Raw genomic sequence first — 21,264 nt, 5'->3', positions numbered from 1 at the left:
GCTTGGACCTAGTTCTTGAAGCGGTTTTAGAAATCTACCATTTTGAAATACTTTTTCATTTGATTTTGCAAATATAGTTCATTTTGTTTCTAACGAGTGTTTTTCTCTCTCCTTCCAGTGCTTCCGAATCTGGCTTTGAACATTTTGGAGCCAAGGATTTGCAGAAGAGGTGACTGGAGTTGTTAATGGACATTTGTTTTCACGGCATGGCACAAATATCTAGCAGCAATGAAGTCAAACAGCGTTCATCACCATCTTTGGGCACAGCAAAGGCAAAAGAAGTGGACAAAGAGGAGGCGCTGCAGATGGAAGCTGAGGCTCTAGCTAAGATGCAAAAGGAAAGAGTGGTAGCTGGTAACAGACAAAGTGTTGACATTTTAAGCAACTCTTGGCCAACTGTACAATCCCACAGGAAACAGGACCATGATCTTATGGTGTTTCCAGAGTCCGATGCCAAGAGAAAGATGGATGATAAGTTAAATACAATTGAGATAGAAAAACTAAGCCATGCTGAGCTAGAGAAACTACTACTTGAGGACAGTTCTGAGTCAAGCAAACACACCACGTTGCCAGCAACTCCTATTCTGAGTTCATCATTTTCTTCACAGTTTTATGCCAACCCTACTATTCAAAGAGGACAGTGGACACCTGGGTTTCCTGGGCCGCCTTCTTGCACTGTACCTTCTATTTACCCAGCAAATTCTTACAGCAAACAAGTTGGTATCTTTCAGAATGGCTTCCATCCAGGTATGTCCACTTACCAGTCTTCAAAGCCTATTTATCTAAGTCTTCCAGAGAGGTCCCAGTACATTACATATGCACTGCCTTCTACTTCAGCCTTCCATCCACAGAGAAGTTTGCCTATATATCATCCAACACTTACCCCTGAAATGGCAAAAGTATTTGATAAGATAGCAAGCACTTCAGAATTTCTGAAAAATGGGAGATCAAGCACAGACTTAGAAGTGACTGCTACTAAATCTACAGTTAACTTACCAACCTCTGAAAACTCCAGTGATATTAGTAAATTTGATTGGTTGGATTTGGATCCTTTAAGTAAACCGAAAGTCGACAGTATGGATATATTGTATGCGGCAGAAGATGATGCAAAGGTGACTTGTAGTACAGTTGTAGAAGATCCTTGGGATGCTGTGCTACTGGAGGAGAAATCCCCAGGGAAATGTCGTCTTGAAAGAAAAGTTAGTGGGAAGTCTTCTTCTGGGGCAACAGTTACAAGAAGTCAGTCTTTAAACATTCGAACCGCTCAGCTTACTAAGTTACAGGGCCAAACATCACAGGTAAAACATATCCTGAAAGCTTATTTTCATTTTGTAAGCTTGCTTTCATTTTGAAAAGTTGATACTATTTAATGGAATGAAGAATTTGTTCCCTGCCCAACCATAATTCTACAAATAATTGATTATTAGAACTTTTAAGAAAATTGTGAATTCGGTAACTTGTGTGTTTATTTTGCATTAATTTTTAAATTGGAAATTTTAAATTAAAAAATATTGTTCCTGTTAAGTACTACAGTCACATTTTCTAAAGAATGCAGTATAGCTTCAGACAATTGCCTTCTAGATGTGCAGAAGTCAGAAGAAAGAATGGTGAGTAGGGAGAGTTTTATTTGCCTTCATTACTGCCCCCACCTTGCACCCCCACCATCAGAAACCAGGTTTGTGTAGCTGCTTCATTACTGAACAGTACACAGCTGTGGGTAGACCTTATGCAGCTCCATCAGATCACAAACCTTAGAGTGAGACACTAAGTCCGCAGATTAAGGGAACCCTCTGGTTACGATAATTTTTTGGCGTGATATTTTTCCTCCTACTTGTAAAGTCCTTCAACCTCATGAAAATACACATACTTGGGGCAATCCTGACTGGGTGGCCCTGGTTTGCAACCCGGCTGATAAAGTATAGGATCACAGAATTGGGAATTAGAAGGAAAAAATTTAGGACCCACAAAATGTTGCCGAGTAGCCTCCTGTTGAGGCTCCACCCAGTCTAAAACAGAAGGCCTGGTCTCGTTTCTGTAAAACTTTTCGTACTGTGCTATTTAGTTCCAAAGAGATTCAGAACTGGCTTCCAGAATGGGGTTTGTTTATGGTTTTTTTGGTATCTAATAGCAGTGGGGGGAGGATACTTTTTTTGAGGAATGTGGAAGGAGTGAATACGCCACATAATGCTGTGATAGGAGTCCTAATCTCATGGTTTGCATACCCCAGACTTTAATTCCCCTGAAATACTGTAGCAGTTAGCGGCTCAAAGATGCCAAGCCAATGCCCTCTGCATCCCTTTCCCCTATTATTAATTATTATTATTCTCCAACTAACACTTTCAACACTCTGGGCTTCTTCAAAGCCGGTGATTGTGCTCAGTTCCCATTAGGATGTTTTTGGAGTTCTTTTCCTTTTTAAAAAATGCAGAAACTACTATATTTTCTGTGGGCAGCTCCATTTCACCGCTAAACTAATTGGTCCAGAATCACCAAGTGTGGTATTAGAAGGGATGATTATTATTCAGTTTAATCATTATCGAAAAGTCACAAACAATTCAGGTAGGTTAAGAGTAGTCAGTGTATGTGCAAGTAAACTTAATTGTGATGAGTTCTTAAAGTCTGGTTATTCCTATACTAAAGACTTACTGACATCACATGGGCTACTTGTGAGGAAGTGGTTTCAGGATTTCTGCCATTGTGTAGTTGGTTACTTTGCAGAACTACTGTAATAAGATACTTCTGCTGAAAAAAAATAATTTTTAAAGATTATTTTTCCATGTAAACAGGCTCTTTTAAAAAAATTGCATTAGAAACTCTTATATCCCATATTTCATACTGATGTTGCACACATAATGCTCTATGTAGTATATTAAATATATAAACTGCTTCTAAATTAATAGTATACACACATCATGGCCAAAACTGTTAACTTGGTCCCCAAATCTCTGCGGTTTATCCTTTACAAAGAGGTTCCATCTGTGTGATCTGTCATGAGTATTAGGAGGAAGTAGACATTTAGGCCCCGTGCATGATCAAAACTATCTGGCATGGGAACAAAGCTTTGCAACTCGGCTGGATAACACTTCAGCAGAACAAAACAAAGGCCTGAGATTTAATATGCTCACAACGGTTCTCAAATTTCGAAGTGTTTTTTTCCTAGTGTAGGAAGTGGCAGTCATATTAACCCCTACTGTTCATTTATTACTCTTTAGAATGTCCATGTAGGACCTCTGAGTCTGTTGGGATGTGCGTTATTTGTTTGCCATGACATGACAGCCAGATAATAATAAAATGGATTAGTCAGCTCATTTGTATGCCTAGGGTGTGGGTCTTTTCTGGGGTTTCTCTAGTTGTGGTTTTTGTATTAAATTTTTCTGCAGGGATAGTCAATAGGAGTGATGGGAGTTGTAGTCCACAGCACCTGGAGAGTACCATATTGGCTACCCCTATCGTAGATTATGGGTTCCGTATATGTGGTGGTGTTAGAGAAGATAATTTATTACGGTCAAAGACCAGCTCATATGTGTGGTGGTGTTTTTATTATATTCAGTAATTTTGGTTTCTAACATTTTTATTGTAACCATCTAGTTAGGGTTTGCACTGAAATACAGGCTAGAACTAAATGTGTCAGATAAATTTGACTGCCGTCACAGTTAGGCATTTTTTATTCACAAAATTAAAATTATATTAAAATATCAGGTATTAGCTTGATCTAAGACTTGGGCATTTAATTTTGTTTTCAGCTACAGAATATAAATGTTATGCTGAATCAGACCATTTAATTCAGCATTCTTCCTTGGAGGTAAAACTAATGAATCAGTTGTCTATTAAATGTAGCAAAATCGCTGGCACAGGAGCTATTGCCATTTAATTTAATGTCATGTTCACTTCTGTTAAAACACTATGTGATATCTTCATAAATGAAATCCTTACTCTATTCACAATTTGGTTATGCTAGGTAAAGCTCAGTCTTTAAATTGGAGACATGTGTTATGCTTTCTTCAACAAAGTTTCTCAGAAACCTTGATGCTGTGGAAAGTTTAAAATGACATACATATTATCAAAACTAAATATATTGCAAGTCACATTAGCACATTGGAAATTTATTTTCATTTTTATCACATTTGCAGCGCAATGAGAATCGTGTTTACATGGAAATAAAATCAGTGAGGCTAAATATATAAATGGTTGGTTTATACCTCGGAAAGTAGGAAGAGATATGTGAGGTTAAAACATCTGGTATATTACTGCATTGTAAGCCACAGTCTTTTTCTTTGAGGAAAAAATGACAAGCCACATAGGCAACTGGAAGTAAACACAGCTAAAATTCTCCTCCCATCCACACAGGAGGGGAATGTGCATGTTCAAGGTTCACTGCAGTACACTCACATTGTACTAAGTTATGGTTTAGCATTACATTCCAACATGGCTAGTTTGCTATGTCTAGGATAAACTGTGGTTAGTTTCAACTATGGTTTGTACAAACAAGTATACTTCAAACTGTGATTTAGAATCTTGACTTGTTAAGATAAGCTATAGTTGAAAATAATTGCAGTTCGCAGCTGAGACAGAATGATGCACTGTGGTTAACTGAAAACAGAAGCAAATGCTTCTAATCTTCTCTTGGCCACACTGTAGGAACAGGGGAGGAGAGGCAAGCTTGTGCATATAATGCTAAATTTGTTTTAGTGTTCCATCCAAACCAGGTTAGGTTTTTTTTATCATCATCATTTACCCACATTTCACTCCAAGGTCTTGGGGCAGGCTACAACATTAAAACACAATATTAAAAAGGGTTTAAAACAATTTACAACAATCACAGAACGTTGAAGAATGTACTTCATGGGAGTTGGTTGTAAAAAAAAAAAGCCACTTTCTGTGGGTTAGAGCCAAAGATCTCTAGGTATTAGCAGAAGACACTCAATGGCTCCCCCAGAGTAGTTTGTAGTGTGGTGGAGGGGCTGCAGCCTGAATCCAAGCCAAGGTAATTTTTTTGGTACCAGCTGGTTTAATTGATGCTACCCAGCAACGTGACAAATGGCAGACCAGGACCAACATACTTGTGTTATTTTATTTTACTGTTGGCTATTGAATGGAGGACTAATCATATGCTGCCTTTCAGAGTGTATTTTGGCACTGATAAATGGGACATTTCCTCTTGTGGCATGTCATATGGTACATGTGCTTTAAATCACAAGTGAATGTGTGATTTAAGCAGTTGGCACAAAAATGGCACAGGTGGCAGGAGCTATGGCATTAAAGCAACTCCTATTTTGAAGTTGTTCATATAAGACATTGTATGAGTTACTTTTTTACATTTTCCCCTGGAGATTATCTTTAAAATTTTGGATTTTGACTTGACTAATAGCAGCTGCATAAATATTTGTTCAGGTCTTTTAATAACATGAATAAAATGTTCCACAGACTTTTGAAGTAAACCTACTCACATCTTATTTCAGGACTTAATTCCACAAGAATGCCATCAAATTCTGTATAATGGAAATTAGAGGTAGAAGCCATAAAACTGTGATTATTTTAAGACTAAATAATTAGAACTAAGAATTCCTTTAGTAGGAGTTCCAGATCATAATCCATTTCACTTGCTTTTATTTGGAAAGTGGAATCAGAGAACAGAAAATATCCTGTTTATGTCTGTTGCAATATCATCATATTAAATTTGAGACTGTATGCCTCAGTTTAAACAGATGTAGGCTGCAATCCTGTACCCACTTACTTGGGAGTAAACCCCATGGAACCTCTTTCTGAGTGAGTGCATATAGGATTATGCTGTTGGTGGTGGGGTTGGGGTGAAGATTTGTTATAATTATGTCATAATGGTGTGTTTAAATCTGGTTTTTCCATCTGTCTATATGTGTTATGCAATATATACTGTTGATTATATTGTGTGTGTGCATGTGTGTATGTGTTTAAATAAACAGAAAATGAATCCATCATCAGATAATGAGAGTACCAGGTTGAACTGGAAATTTTTCAGAGACACAGTTGTTGCGTATTAAGGTGGAGAATTTTTCAAAAAAAAAAATTTAGTTTCTATACTGGTTTTTGGTAGAAGGCCCCCACAACAGTCAAAAGCATATTAATACAACAGAAGATACAGTACGGTATATAATAATCTACCAGAACAATATATGACAACAAAATCTCAAGATAGAGACAAGGCTAAAATAGAATTTTCCCAAGCTAAAGAATTAGAGTGTTCTTAACAACCCTACATTCCATACATTTAAGTGTTAGAAGCCTGAACAGACAATGAGCCACACTAAAAAAAAATTACATCTGACTAAAGGAATTAAGCAGTACTCTCACTTCTACCCATTTTAACTATTCAGGGGTTTAGGGCAAACAAGCAATCCATGTAAAATGTCCACACGAAAACAAAAACCAATGGGGAGCATGCCCAGTATCTATAGCTGCCACAATTTAACACGCATGCATGCATTTATTTATTTATTTATTTATTTATTTATTTGCTAAGCAGAAGCAAATACATTTCTATGATCTTGAGACTTGAGGCATTTATAGCAATAACCTGGAACGGAAGCGTTTGAAGCTACTTGAAACATTGCTCTAAGTCAGAGGTGAGCAACCCACGGTCTAGACTAGAGGACCCATGGTGCCGTGCACTACTTCCCTTGGTGCACTTCACCCGCCCCCCAGAAGCCTGAAGGAAAAAATATAGAGAAAGAAGGAGTAAATGATGTGAGGAAAGGACAAATGTTTGTGTGAATAAACGGGTGTGCAGTAAGAGAGAATGAAATGTTCAGTGAACAGCGCAGCTAGACAAGGTGTCTGACCCTTTATGTGCTTTGATCCCATTTGCAACCATCAATAAGTGGCCCTGACCATTTCCCCATCCCCCAGGAATGTGGAACTCAACCCTGGGAAGGTTGCCCACCCCTACCTACTCTTAGCAGTGGTAGACTGCTTTCTATAAAACAAATGTATTTGGAATCAAATACACTTAGTTTTGCCAGCTCTGTCCCACCTTTAGCCACTGCAGGTGAGACTAGAGCTATGCTTTCACTGGCTTCTTTCTTCAAAACTTTCTTAGGCGTTACAGATATAGACCATCTTAAAATATATTCAAAAATTTAAAATATATACAAAGAAGCAGCCATTCAAGATATATAGTAACAGAATATTTCATTGGGATGTCTTCCCGCCAAACCGTGCCATTTACCACTGTAAGAGATACTATTGAAATTCAGCCACCCTTGCAGCAACCCTTACCTCCGGGTTAATATCAGACAGGTAGAATCTGATATTTTCATTGTGGTATGATGTTAAACTACCCCAAAAAAGGGGATAACACACATTTATGTAGCTGGTTGTACAGTGGACAGTAGAAATTAATATGTTCTACAGTGTCTAGCACATTCAAATAACATCCGCAATGTCTGTCATTTCTAGAGATGTTTAAATATCTGCCCTTAACAAAAGCTGAGGGGAAACCGTTCCGTTGGGCTAACATAAATGCCATGTGTTGGGCCGGAATTACTAGCTTTGAGATATAAGTGTTATTGGTTGCATTTAAACTATAGAACTTTGGGGAGCAGATTTTATTTACAGCTGATTAAATGTTTTGTTTTTCAATATCCCTTAATCAGATTTGGATATTGCAATAAATATATTGCTTACTAGAATTATACATTAATTCCAAGTCAATACCAATAGATCTATGAGTTGTATGAGTTGGAGCCATCTGGATTTATAGGAGTCCTTGAGTAAATCAGAAAGCAGACTTGAAAGTTGGGAACGAAAATGGCAAAGCAGCCAGTATTTTATAGTGCTAGTCCATGCCCAATATTCCATCATGTGTATACTTAATTATTACTATTATTTTTTAAAGTAATTTTTATTAAAGTTTTATACAACAAAGAAGTAAAAGAAAAACATACACAATACATATAACAAAAACACAAAGAACAAAAAAAACAAAAGCAAAATTCAACAATAAAAATACAAGAAACATGACAATTTAAAAACAATATCTCTGTTTCATTTCCGTTTTTTAGTTGCTTATTTTCTGGACTTCCTCATACCTCCCTCTTTTGTATTCCAATCCAAATTATTTGTCCAGCAGTTTCTTTTCCACTTTTTTAATCCCAATCTTTAATTTGATAAGATATTAAAATATATAGCTTCAACTTCTTTAAACCTAATCCTTGGTCTTAATATCATATACCATTAAAATCTTCCCTCTTAATATCAAATTTCCATTTCTTTAAACATCTTTAATCTTAATCTTTAATCTTAGTCTATCATTAACTTTAACCTGTACAGCTGGAAACCTCTTGTTTTCAGTCCAACATCACTCTAACATTCCTTAATTTTACAGTGTTTCTGAAGGTAGTCTTTGAATTTCTTCCAATCTTCCTCCATCGACTCTTCTCCCTGGTCACGGATTCTACCAGTCATTTCCGCCAATTCCATATAGTCCATAAGTTTCATCTGCCATTCCTCCAGCGTGGGAAGTTCTTGTGTCTTCCAATACTTTGCGATGAGTATTCTTGCTGCTGTTGTTGCATACATAAAGAAAGTTCTATCCTTTCTTAACACCATTTGGCCGACTATGCCCAGGAGAAAGGCCTCTGGTTTCTTAGGGAAGGTATACTTAAATACCTTTTTTAATTCATTATATATCATTTCCCAGAAAGCCTTAATCTTTGGGCACGTCCACCAAAGGTGAAAAAATGTACCTTCAGTTTCTTTACATTTCCAACATTTGTTATCGGGCAAGTGATAGATTTTCGCAAGCTTGACTGGGGTTATGTACCACCTGATGTGTATACTTAATTATGCACACATCGTCTCATACTTGATTGAATTTGGGAGACCAAGGAATACGTCTCAAGAAAGGCTTATAGGAGTCATGTCTATCACTGCTTTACTTCTTTATTCTTAAATTTCAGACAGACAATGGGACCAGTAACCTGCCAACAGGAAGTAAATTTCTCAAAAATGGTGATGGCCAAGATCAAGAACAAGCAGCATTTTGTGATGCCATTGCAAAGTAAGCAGTAGTGTGGTGCAAACATCTTTAAGGAAGTAAATGACAGCAATAGTTTCATTTATAGGCTTGACACTTGAGTATTTTGTTTCATGTGTCATGTGTTATATGCATGCTTTTTTACTGGTTTGGAGGAAAAATGCAATTTTTTAAATAGTTATTAAGCAGCAAAACACTTAAGATTGATTTCTGAATTTTTACTGCATATTCATATGGCTGTAGGATGTTTTAGGTACAGGGTAAAGGGACCCCTGACCATTAGGTCCAGTCGTGACCGACTCTGGGGTTGCGGCGCTCATCTCGCTTTACGGGCCAAGGGAGCCAGCGTACAGCTTTTGGGTCATGTGGCCAGCATGACTAAGCCGCTTCTGGCGAACCAGAGCAGCGCACGGAAATGCCGTTTACCTTCCCGCCTGAGCGGTACCTATTTATCTACTTGCACTTTGACATGCTTTCGAACTGCTAGGTTGGCAGGAGCTCGGACCGAGCAATGGGAGCTCACCCCATCACAGGGATTCGAACCGCCGACCTTCTGACCCACAGCGCCACCCGCTGATCTGTTACAATACTATGTAATGGAGAATTGGGGGAAAGAGGGGAACCTGAAATTTGTGCACTAGGAAATGTTGAATTCTGTGATTACATAATTTATTCCATGGTGGGTAGATTTGCATAAACTTGTTCACTTTTAAAATCTGATTCAGATATCTTTTGTATAGATAGTTTGAGATTTGTAGGATAATGGAACATTAGTTTCCATGAGTACAAGGCCAATGACTGGTCTCATAGGGTGGAGGGGAAACAAGTAAAACAGTTTTTAAGCAAATGAATTAACTGTGTGAATCTAACTCTGTTTACTAAGAAATAAGTAACATTGTGAACTCCATGTAAGTGTACTTTATCTTCATCAGAGCAAGGAACTTACATACATATTGCTTACAGGTTGAGGACCAAGTTTCCCCATGACAATCTTGATACAAACTCAGGCTTTGTGCTGAGCCCAGTAATGTTGCAAAGAAATATCAGTGGAGAGAACTCAAGCATCAAGATTTCAATAGAAATTGAAGGTTTTCAACAGCCAGTGATATTTACATGTGATGGTATGGGTGTTTTCATTTTTTATAAATGATGTTTCCATAGATCAAAAGATTACCTCAAGATGAAAATTCCAAGAATTATTTGCATCCTAAATTATTAGCGCACATGAGAATAGTCATTATTCTACAGTTTGTGTTTCAGTTGGTTGTAAATATCAGTAGATAAGATTCCTCTTACCAAATGCGTCTGGTGTAATTTTTAGGGAACTGTTAAATAGGCTGGGTTTGGGTTTTTGTTTTTGTTTTTACTAGAACTAGTTTAAGTGTTTCAAATCTATTAATTGGGCAGCCAGGTCAAATTTGCATGTCATGTCAGCCTTTTAAATAAGTCTGGGAATAAGCCATCTCCCGTGTGATAAAGTTGGCTAGCTTGGGTTCTAAAGTAACATTTTATTATTTAGATTATCACCGCCACTCTCTTAAATCAAGCAGTTTAAATTAAAGTATAGTGAACAAATCATTTTCCTTGTAGTTGAAAACTTGCAGACATGTCATTGATCTTTTTATGGAGAACCCTCATAGAACTCACTGCATATTCTGGTATGGTCACCAGCTCACTCTGATAGTGACCACTCCCCTAATACGTTACCTTGTACTGGATTTTATGTCTTTAAAGGACTTCTGCACTTAAATCAGCTGGAAATAGAAATTATATTTCATATAAACATCTATTAACTCATTTAAATTGGAAAAACCTCAAGAGTTAGTGCAGAATAAAATAGTACTTTCTTAACTATTGTCTTCTATGTTTGTTTGTTTGCTTTTTGTCTTTAAATAGCAAGTTCTCCAGTTGAGCTTATAATAATGCAAGCACTTTGCTGGGTGCATGATGACTTGAATGATGTAGACATTGACAGTTATATCTTGAAGGTTTGTGGACAAGAAGAAGTTTTGCAGAAGTAAGCAGATACTTTCCCTCTCAATATTTAAGTGGGCTTAGGGTGCTTTCAGAAAGAGAATATTGCAAATAATGCAAATGTTTGTTAGCTTACTGGATTTTCTGCAAAAAGAGTAAATCTGGATTAAATACAGGCTCTCATTTTGATGATGATGTCGTGTGGACACTGGGGGGGTGGGACTTGTATGTATAGCCGAGAAGAGATTTTTTGCTGATCCCTCTTCTACTCTGCACCTAAAATATGTTTGGAAAAGAGGGTCCTCCACCTCTCAAACAGATTTTTTGGGTGGTTTTGAAGCCTGCTGTATCTCCCAGACTCATCAACTATGCTAAGCCATAGTTAACAAAGAAAAAGAGAAGAAGCAAGGGCAGTAGTGAGTGGGCAGTAGTGAGGAAGGGAGCACATGTTGACTGCAAAGGCATGTTACATCTGCATTGACCACAGTGTTGCTTTCTAGATTCCAGTCACTATTACTTTCCAGGAAAATCTTTTAGAAAACGTTTTGCAAATTTGAAACGGTAGGCAACCACATGCATTTCTTTTACAGTAAGCACGGTGTAGGAAGCCATGAATACATTCAGAACTGCCGAAAGTGGGACACGGATATTAAACTGCAGCTCTTGACCCGTAATGTTATATGCAGAGATTTGGCACGAACAGTAAGTACAAAGTGAACACACATTCTCAAAACAACCTGACTTTATTGATTTCATGTGTATTATTGAGGTTGTGCACATTCCTTGCTCTCTCCTTGTAGCTTGGAACTGAGGAAAAATATAACTTGTTTTCATTACAGTTATAAGTGAGGATTAAAAAAACATTTCAGCCTCTTAACTGTTCAGGAGCATGGAGAAATATATACTTGTTGCTAGTGATTTCATTTTATATATTCTGTACTATTTTGTCAACACTTCCTTAAAGCATTAAAAGAACTTGATAAAGCACTATAACTCGCCCCTGCCCTGTCATCTACACTGCATCAAGTATCTAATTTTCTTTTATAAGACAAGCCAGTCCAGATACATAGAATGTTAATCTTGGTTTATTGCTGTTTTTAATTTTTTTAAAATTTCTTAAATGCCCATTTTAAACTGTTTTTACTTTACATTATATTGTTTTATGCTCTCTTTGTAAACCGCTTTGAAGTTGTTTGTTTTTGTTTAGAAACAAGCGGTATTTAAAGTTTATGAAATAAAGGAATGAACAAAACAATTTTTAGCTTATTTCTTGAATTAGGAAGGTTCTTTCCCATTGTTATAGTTAATAAAAATATTGAAATATGCTGTAACATATCAATAGATATTAACAGTGCTTTTTTTAAACAAAAAAAGTTTAGGGGTACTCTCATTTTGACTCAAGAAAATCACCATTTTATAGTTCAAATCGGGAAAAATAAATACAGTAAATGGACAAAAGTATAAAGATTCACAAAATGTTTTGGGGTATACGTACCCCTGCATACCCCCTCAGAAAAAACCACACTGGATATTAATCCAGTTAAACAGCAGACATTTTCTCCGTCGGGATTCTTCTTTTGCAGATGATCGGTTCCAAATTTATCCAACATGTTAAAGATCAGAGCACAATTCTTACTGTAGAATAGAGCTTTTTTTTGTCACCCCGTTGTTAACCAAATGGTATTGTTGAATGTGTCATAGCATACTATTAGTGTAGGTCTTAGGAAAGTTTCTGTAAAATGATCTTCAGGTGTTACTTAACATTAAAACACCTTAGCCATATATATAAAACAGCAAGTAGTATTTGTTGGAGAAGTAAGATGCCCAGTACTAGATGTTTTACTCATCTTTTGGAACTGTCATAAAATAACAAAATTTTGTACTAACATTAAAGAAATTGAAATTATCACAGGACATACCATGCCAAGGGACCCATTGAAGCTTCTTTTTGGTTGCCTATGGGCAACAGGAAGATGATCCTTTATTAAGTGCAGCCCATATCACTGTTTTATAACTGAAACAAAATCTGGCCTCCAAGTTTGGAGGACTAGCTGATTAGTTTGAGATATAGCTTGCATGGTTAAATTGACCAATATGATTCAGTTCAAAAAGGTTAGGCACAACTATGATTGTTTTGTTGAAAAATGGACTCTTCATCATCTGTGATAAGGCACAAATAAACTTAAATCCATATGCTTTTTTGGATTCTCCAAGATCTTTATTTACTGTGTTAAACATAACCAACTTTTCCTCTCCTTTTTTGCTGTTCTGTTTGTACGTTGTTTAAAAAAAACCAAAGAAAATAAAGCATCCTTAGAACAGCAGTCATCACAATGAATAGGGCTGAAAGCAAAAAATGCAGGAAATTCCTGTGCACATATAAACATTTTGTACATATTATAGAGCTCTTTAGCACCTGGCCGCGGGCTTTTTAAAGTATTTGTAGAGGTGAAATAGGTTCATTGGAGAGCTTAAGGGCTAACAGTGCAATCCTTTTCATGTCTGCCCCAAAGCAAGCCCCACTGAGTTCAATTAAACTTACGTATTCCTAGGTCAGTTTTGGCTTACCGCCTAAAACATTAGTTAACCTGAAATGGATTTTACAGTAAAAAAAAAGTGAGTTGGCTTTCAAAATTCCTGTTTGGTTCACTGATTCATGGTGAATAGTTAATAGAATTTGGAGAGTGAAAAATATTGGTACAAGTTTATAGACTTTGTGACAAACCCTTAACTAGAGTATTTGAAGGTAGATATTTGTGCACTTTATTCTTTAAAGGAAGAGTGGGGGGGGAGCCAAAATTCTCATTTTCTAAATTCCAGACAAATTGCTGTCCATGTTTATATTACTTTTTAGAATTCCTTTAGAAGAAACATGTGGTTATAGCCTTCAAATAACTTGTATATCTCTCATTTTTAGGAAGATGATGACAGTACACCTGTAGATTTGACAAAGCATCTTTATCATGTAGAAAAGCTTTTTAGAGAAAGCATTCAAAGGTAACCACTGTCATAACATCCTTTGTAATGAAATGAATTACCTCCAAGTTGTCAGTATATTTCTTTTACAAATGCATATAGTAATATAATCATTGTTTGTTTGTTTCAGTCAGTCTCTTGAAGAGCTGTTGGAAGCTTATCATAATCAAGTCGATAAACTACTTAAGAATGAGGTAAGCATTATCTCTTGCTGCGCAAAACTTACTTCTGTGGCAATAAAAAAATTCCTTCCAGTAGCACCTTAGAGACCAACTAAGTTTGTTATTGGTATGAGCTTTCGTGTGCATGCACACTTCTTCAGATACACTGAAACAGAAGTCACCAGACCCTTATATATAGTGAGAGGGTGGGGAAGGGTATTACTCAGAAGGGTGGTGGGAATGGGTGATTGGCTGATAGGTGTGTTAAACCTGTTGACGACTGTTAATGACTGCAATTGGTCTTACAGGAAAAAGCAAGGGGTGAGATGGCTAAAAATATTTTTTAGCAGATGGTGCTGTGGTCTAAACCACAGAGCCTAGGGCTTGCCAATCAGAAGGTCAGCGGTTCAAATCCCCGCAACGGGGTGAGTGCCTGCTGCTCGGTCCCGGCTCCTGCCAACCTAGAAGTTCGAAAGCACGTCAAAGTGCAAGTAGATAACTAGGCACCGTTCCAGCGGGAAGGTAAACGCCGTTTCCGTGTGCTGCTCTGGTTCGCCAGAAGTGGCTTAGTCATGCTGGCCACATCACCCAGAAGCTGTACGCCAGCTCCCTTGGCCAGTAAAGTGAGATGAGCGCCGCAACCCTTTTACCTTTAATAGTAGTAGAACTGAACTATTGCAGCTTTCTCCAAATCTGCTAAGTCTCACCACCCTGGTCCATACTTCCCCATGTCCACATTCCTCCACATTAAAAACAAACAATGGTGGTCATGTGTATTTTTCAGAGTACAAATGAGAATCCATATAGATCTTTATAAGGGGCTATACACCCTTTGCTGGACAGGGATAGCTTGGCTGCTGTGAGTCTTGTGTTCGTACTCACACAATTGAACTCCTAATTCAGAACTCTGTCATGTGCTTTTCTCATCAGAACCAGACTAAAGCTGTAGATCATATCATTAAATCTGTTCGAAAAATTTGCTATACATTGGATGGGGTAGAGACTCCTGCAATTACAACATCTGTAAAGAAGCTAAGAAGAGCAGTTAACCTTCCAAGGAGTGTGAGTCCTGAGGTAATTGGTTTGCCATATTTTGTGGTGTGTACGTGCTTTGTGAGATATAAGGAACATTTAGTCCCATCCCCCGCATTACCTGCAGACAAGTTGATAGGGCAAATTTGGGAAAGACAGGTTTTTGTTTCACTAGCCAAGAAGCATGGTGTGAGGTAAATGGAAAATGTTTCTTCTTATTTTTTTGATGAGGGGGGAGGGTTTTGGAGCATGGTGAATTTTGTCCTTCTGCAATTACAGCCTTTGAAGGGACTTGGGGCAGTGATAGTGATGACATTCCTCCTCCCACATCCAATTCTGTACTTGTGGAGGATGAGAGGGCAGAGAGAACTGTGGCATTTACAGTAGGTGACAAGAAATCCATATTTTGCCTCTACAGAAGTAAAGAAAGAAAGAACTATTATGAAATTTTCATAGGATAGTTTTAACAATCGGTTGGATACCTGAATAACTTTCATTTATAGTATAGCATAACCAAGGGTTTTCCACATATGTGAGGATTGTGTTTTCCATATGTTATTGCACAGGTGTCTTTAACATCTTCTGATGAGACTAGCAAGAATGCAGTTGGTAAGTACAAAACTTGCATCTAATTTTGTTTTTAATGTTTGTTTTAATGGTTACCTTCCTAAAGCAAAATGTTTTATTTTAGGTGCCTTGCAACTTGAAAACCCTCTGCAAACGAGCATAGATCAGCTGACCTCAGCAGTATATGCTCTTCTTCAACTCCACTTGAACTCGTGCAGCAGTCCCTTAAACACTCCAAAGATTCAGAAAAGCACTAAAGAAGCATGGACTGCCACAGAGCACCTCCAGTTCACAATATTTGCAGCTCACGGAATCCTTAGTAGCTGGGTCTCTGTGTGAGTAACTAAACCAAAACGCACCTTTTACCCCAGTGCGCACACATCACAATGTTTTGATTCATCATAATGTTTGTCTCCCTTTTACAGTTATGAAAAATACTATTTGGTTTGTTCTCTTACCCACAATGGAAGAGATCTTTTCAAACCTGTGCAGTCCAAGAAGGTTGGCACTTACAAGAATTTCTTCTATTTGATTAAATGGGATGAATTGTAAGTGGTGGATTTTTTATTTATCTGACTCATAAAAATATTATGGTTTCTCTGAGCAGTAGTTATCACATCCCCTGAGATTGTTAATTAATGCTAGTGATTCCGTCAGACCACATAGTTAACAGTGTCTTTCATTTTCTATGCTCTGTCAGTGCATGAAATTCTGAATAGTTTACCAGGTCCTTCAGCATAATTTGCATAGAACCTCCCAACTTTTCAAGATAGAAATAACTAAAAATAAAATTGGTGTTGTTCTACTGTTCAGTTATTAATGTATTCAGCTGGTGAAGAAAACAAGAAAGGAAGCTTGCAAGCCCAGGTCCCATCCCCAGTATTGTCTTGGGGATCAAGCTGCTTCCCACACAATGGAAATTCCTATACAGAACTGGGAATTTCCTCATGTGGGAAACTATGAGGAATCCTGTGTGAAGCTGATGGCATATGAGACATGTGCATACAACCAAGTAGGCATGTGCTTTTTCCCAGATGGCAAACAATTTCTTACACAAAAGTGATGGATGTTGGAAATAGCCATCACCATATTAAAAGCATGGCTTTACAAAAGTCAGCTGATTATTCCTGTTCCATTTCTCATCATGCTTCTAATGACTCTGTTTCTTTGTCACTAATGTTTATAAATATTGCATGAAATATTTTGTCCATGTAAGAGGGGTTTCTGTTGAAGTATGGTGAGGGTTAGTGAGATTGCAATAGTGCAATTGTCTACATTTAGTTGGCAATGGAGAATAAAGCATTGTTTTAGCAATGGGGGAACTACATATTGATCTTCTTGAACATATGATATATTTTTAAAGCATAGTTGTCAGTAATTCCTAACGATTCTATTTCTTTATTTTACAGAATAATTTTTCCTATACAGATCTCTCAGTTGCCATTAGAATCCATCTTATGCCTTACCCTCTTTGGAATATTAAATCAAAATGGTGGTAGTTCACCAGATTCCAATAAACAGAGAAAAGGCCCTGAAATGTTGGGTCAAGTTTCCTTACCTCTTTTTGATTTTAGGCGGTGAGTATTCAAAATGTCTTCTGTGGCAAATAGTATAGTTTTGTTAGAGGGAGGTTACCAATTTTAATCCAAAGAAAATAGAATTGAACCTAAGAAAATGGAAAGAGAAATGCATTATATAGGTGGGATGGGCTCTAGATAACAGCCACCTCCTATTTTGAATAATATATTTTAAATATGTTTATTCTTTCAAGGGGTGGAGTGATAGGCTGGCTCCATGTTAAGGATTGTGATACTTTTGAATACTGAGTGGTGTTGACTACAGTCCTGCTTATGGACTTCTTAAATCCCTAATTCATAAGATTTCCGCTATTAAGGTTTTATCACTCTAGAAATTCCACTACTTGTACGAAATTCTCTAGGTTCCCAGTACATTGTCCAGCCAAATGTAGTTGGAAAGCAGTTCCCATCATCCTTGACCATTGGCCATGGTGGCTAAGGTTAATAGGTGTTGGGGCCCTCCAGATGTTGTTGGTACTATATGTTAGCAGCCCCAGAGTGAACTTAAGGAATACTGCAGGTACAGCCTTTTTTCAAGAACACAGAACACAGTCAAGTGGGTTGTCATCCTCCACTTGCTGGAAGGCAGGAAAAAACATTACCACTTCAAAATAACCTGTAGATTACTCCTGTCTTGGAGTGGCAGGATTTTGCTGGTGCTCTTCTGGCCTAGTCTTTTCTGGCTCATTGTGTGTGCGATCTGTGATATTCTGAGTGTAGTGAGTGATTCTCTGTTGTTGTCCCCCCACCCCACTCCACCCCCTGAGGCCTTTTCCTCAGCATTTGTGTCTTTCATTCTGAGCCATTTCCCCCTCAGTGACTGTCTTTCTTTGTTTTTCCATTAATTATACAGTTGATTCTTCTCTCCCTTCCAATTAATTCTTTCCTTTGTCACCAGATTGTACAGTTGACTATCTATTGCCTTAAACCCCAAGTTGGGGGCTTCCTTACTTATTAATTGTATTTTTCTTACCTGGGTTCAGCCTTCAATTCCTTCCTTTAATTATCCCTCCTGAATTAATTCAGTTTTACTCTTGAATGTGTGCATGAAGCAGCAGCATTGTCACTATGAGCATCTTGCACGACTGTGGTCTTCTCTAAGGTAGCTGTCCTGACGGATGGGCGACATCCTCAACAATTCCACTCTAAGATGTAGATTGCCTTCATAAAACATCTCTCAACTTCTTTAAGGTTGCTGTGTTTGTGGCAGATGGATCTGTGGACACAGCCCATTTGTGTCTCATGCTATGGCAGCAGAAATAGTATCAAGACGCATTGTGTGAGGAAACTGATCCCAACTAGACTGATCTTAGCAACAGATTCTTTTGATGGCAGGGAGCTTGTGGGAGATGACAATTCATTAGGTGACATTTTCATGGAGATGGATAAAAAGAAGGCAGTGCCATAAGAGGGAGGATAAGTCTCCTTTTTGGTGCTTCCATCCTTGTCAGACTTTTCATGCCTCCTGTTTTGCTTGCAGAGGTCATGAATTTTGATCAAATATGCTACTAAAGATTTCAATCCAGAGGTCCACAGTGCTCAGGACTTCTGAAAATTATCTTTATAAGCATATGGAAAATTATCTTTATAAGTTTGCTGATGCTGAAGTATATGAATCAGGTCTGAGATGATTCTATGGGAAAAAAATTTTTTTTCTTCCTAGTAATAACTGCTTAAGTTGGCTCTTTATTTGATTTAACAAGCAAATTCTGTCCTCACATTCCAACTGCTATCATTTTGTAACTGATAGTTCTTTCTCTGCACAGAGCACTAAATTCTTCTTGGTTTTGTGTCCGTAGAATGTTGACTTGTGGAACAAAACTTTTACACATTTGGACACCTCCCACAAACCTTGTCCCTGGAGCGGTCCATAAAAAAGGAAATTTAATGGAAAGAATAGTATTGCAGGTAATGCTAGTTCCCTCTTAATTGCTTTTAAAAGCTTTTATACCCTATGCAGAATTATTTGAGTAGTAATAAATGATCCCTTCACAATCTCATCTTTAATCCACTATGAAAATTTGAGTGCTGTATCTCGTCATTACTTGGACTCTTTTTGCAAAACTGTGAGAGTATATCTGGCCTTTTTCTGCTTTAGCCTTTTTGTATATGGCTGTGCAGTCCATGCACATACAAAAGAGTAAAATAACTGCAGAGTGATGAAGAAATATGAAAACTTCTGTGACGTAGTTTGCCTTGAGGGTTTAGACTTAAAGATCTCTGTCTGAGGGATTTGCACATTACAAGTTCTTATACATACAACCCTTTTTTTGTGCAAGGGTGAGTGTTTAATGCAGTTGAACAGACCATTTTATCATCCTGATAAGCATGCTGGGAAATGATTGCAAGGATCACATTCTCAGTATGCTGTAACTGCAAAAATATACATAGATCCTTGTACTTGAGTATGGACCTTTGCATCCCAAAGTGGTGATGCATGATGTTTAGCCTATACATACAATGTAATGAGATGGTGTGGTAGAGGGAGACTGTAGTACTTCAAACTGCTGGCAGCCATAATACTTTTGAGTGTGCTCCTATGTAAATAAAAAATTAACAGAAAGTTAGAACCTCTCTTCCTAGTACTTCAGTTCCTTGTAATAACTTCTAGGGAACATTTTAAAATGGTCTTTTCTACTTGTAGCTTCATTTGGTCGATTTTGCATTCTAGGTCCGCTTTGCACATCACAGTAAAGCTATTTTTAATTGTCTGGGCACATAACACCAATCCTGGCCTGACTGCACTGGCTGCCAATTAGTTTCCAGGCCTAATTCAAAGTGCTGGTTTTGGCCTACAGAGCCTTATGCAGCTCAGGACCACAATACCTCAAGGATTGCCTCTTCCCATATAAACTGATCCAGACCCTGCTGTCATCATCTGAGGCCTTTTTTCATGGTCTCCCTCCTTGGGAGGTCTGGAGGGTGGCAATATGAGAACAGGGTTATTCAGTGGTGGCTCTCACTTGTGGAATGCTCTCCCCAGGATGCCCTGCCTGGTGCCATCATTACATAGATTTAGGCACTAGGCATTTCTTTTTACCAGGCCTTTGGCTCTTAATTATCTGTGGTGTCCTTGAGTGGGTGGGGCATTTTAATCCAGTGTTTTAAAAATAGTTTGTCTTTGAGATTCCCCCCCATGCCAGTTTTAATGTATATATTTGTTTATATATTGTAAGTCACATTTTGCAATGACAAACGTCATATGGAAACTTTATTATTATATACTATATGTATTATTTGTGAGAACACTTCACGCTAAATGTTCTTTTTGATCTTTATGGTCTGTGGCTTTGATGTTTTGTTATTTTATTGTGAGGGGAAAGAGGACAAAAAGTGGGTGCTGGAAATGAGGTCGTAATTGGGATGTAGAAGTAGTTCTCTGAGTTGCCATGTCATAGTTTGCGTCAATAATTTTACTTTTTAAATTTTTCAGATTGATTTCCCTTCCTTATCATTTGATATTGTATACAAAATTCCTCAAGCTGCAAACAGTACCACATGTCATTCCATAGAAACATTGGAAAAAGATTCAAGAGAGCGTCTTCTTTCCATTCTTTCCAAGGAGGGTACACTTGGGTATGTTGTATTGCGTTAAGCGTGGCTAGTCATCATGGTGCCCTCCAAATATTTTGGACTTCATATCTCATCAGCTTCAGTTAGGACAGCCAATGTTCAGAGATTATGGGAGTTTTAATCCACAATATCTGAAGGACTTCACTTTGGTTATCCTTAATATTAAGAGTAGTGGTTTGCCTTTCTACATAATTATCCTACAGTCACCTTTTAATTTAATATACATGTTCAAAATGTTGCACTTTATTAGGTGTTGAGTTTCTCCTTCTTCTAGTTTACAAGTCCTGACAAAATTATCTTCATGTAGATCTAGATGCAGAACAATACTGTATTTCCACACATTTGAATCTAATGTCTAAATCTTTCCTCTTTTGTGTGCGAGACAACTTGAAAC

General features: G+C 37.6%; 1 protein-coding gene across 2 annotated transcripts in view; it reads left to right on the top strand.

Annotated features, from left to right (window-relative positions):
- Positions 1 to 21,264, top strand: part of PIK3C2A (phosphatidylinositol-4-phosphate 3-kinase catalytic subunit type 2 alpha) — a 48,042-nt gene that overhangs the window by 5,204 nt on the left and 21,574 nt on the right. For both annotated transcript variants that reach the window (XM_080998511.1, XM_080998510.1), the window contains exons 2-15: positions 119 to 1,298; positions 8,934 to 9,034; positions 9,974 to 10,131; positions 10,907 to 11,027; positions 11,575 to 11,686; positions 13,902 to 13,981; positions 14,091 to 14,154; positions 15,052 to 15,195; positions 15,720 to 15,762; positions 15,845 to 16,055; positions 16,146 to 16,268; positions 17,130 to 17,297; positions 19,097 to 19,205; positions 20,731 to 20,873. In XM_080998511.1, coding sequence (XP_080854637.1) covers positions 186 to 1,298; positions 8,934 to 9,034; positions 9,974 to 10,131; positions 10,907 to 11,027; positions 11,575 to 11,686; positions 13,902 to 13,981; positions 14,091 to 14,154; positions 15,052 to 15,195; positions 15,720 to 15,762; positions 15,845 to 16,055; positions 16,146 to 16,268; positions 17,130 to 17,297; positions 19,097 to 19,205; positions 20,731 to 20,873 — 2,690 coding nt within the window. In that variant the 5' untranslated portion in view covers positions 119 to 185. The remainder of the gene's footprint in view (positions 1 to 118; positions 1,299 to 8,933; positions 9,035 to 9,973; positions 10,132 to 10,906; positions 11,028 to 11,574; positions 11,687 to 13,901; positions 13,982 to 14,090; positions 14,155 to 15,051; positions 15,196 to 15,719; positions 15,763 to 15,844; positions 16,056 to 16,145; positions 16,269 to 17,129; positions 17,298 to 19,096; positions 19,206 to 20,730; positions 20,874 to 21,264) is intronic.

This window comes from Podarcis pityusensis (assembly GCF_964106645.2).
Source record: "Podarcis pityusensis genome assembly, chromosome: 1".
NCBI lineage: Eukaryota > Metazoa > Chordata > Lepidosauria > Squamata > Lacertidae > Podarcis > Podarcis pityusensis.
This window is presented reverse-complemented; position numbering and strand designations above follow the sequence as displayed.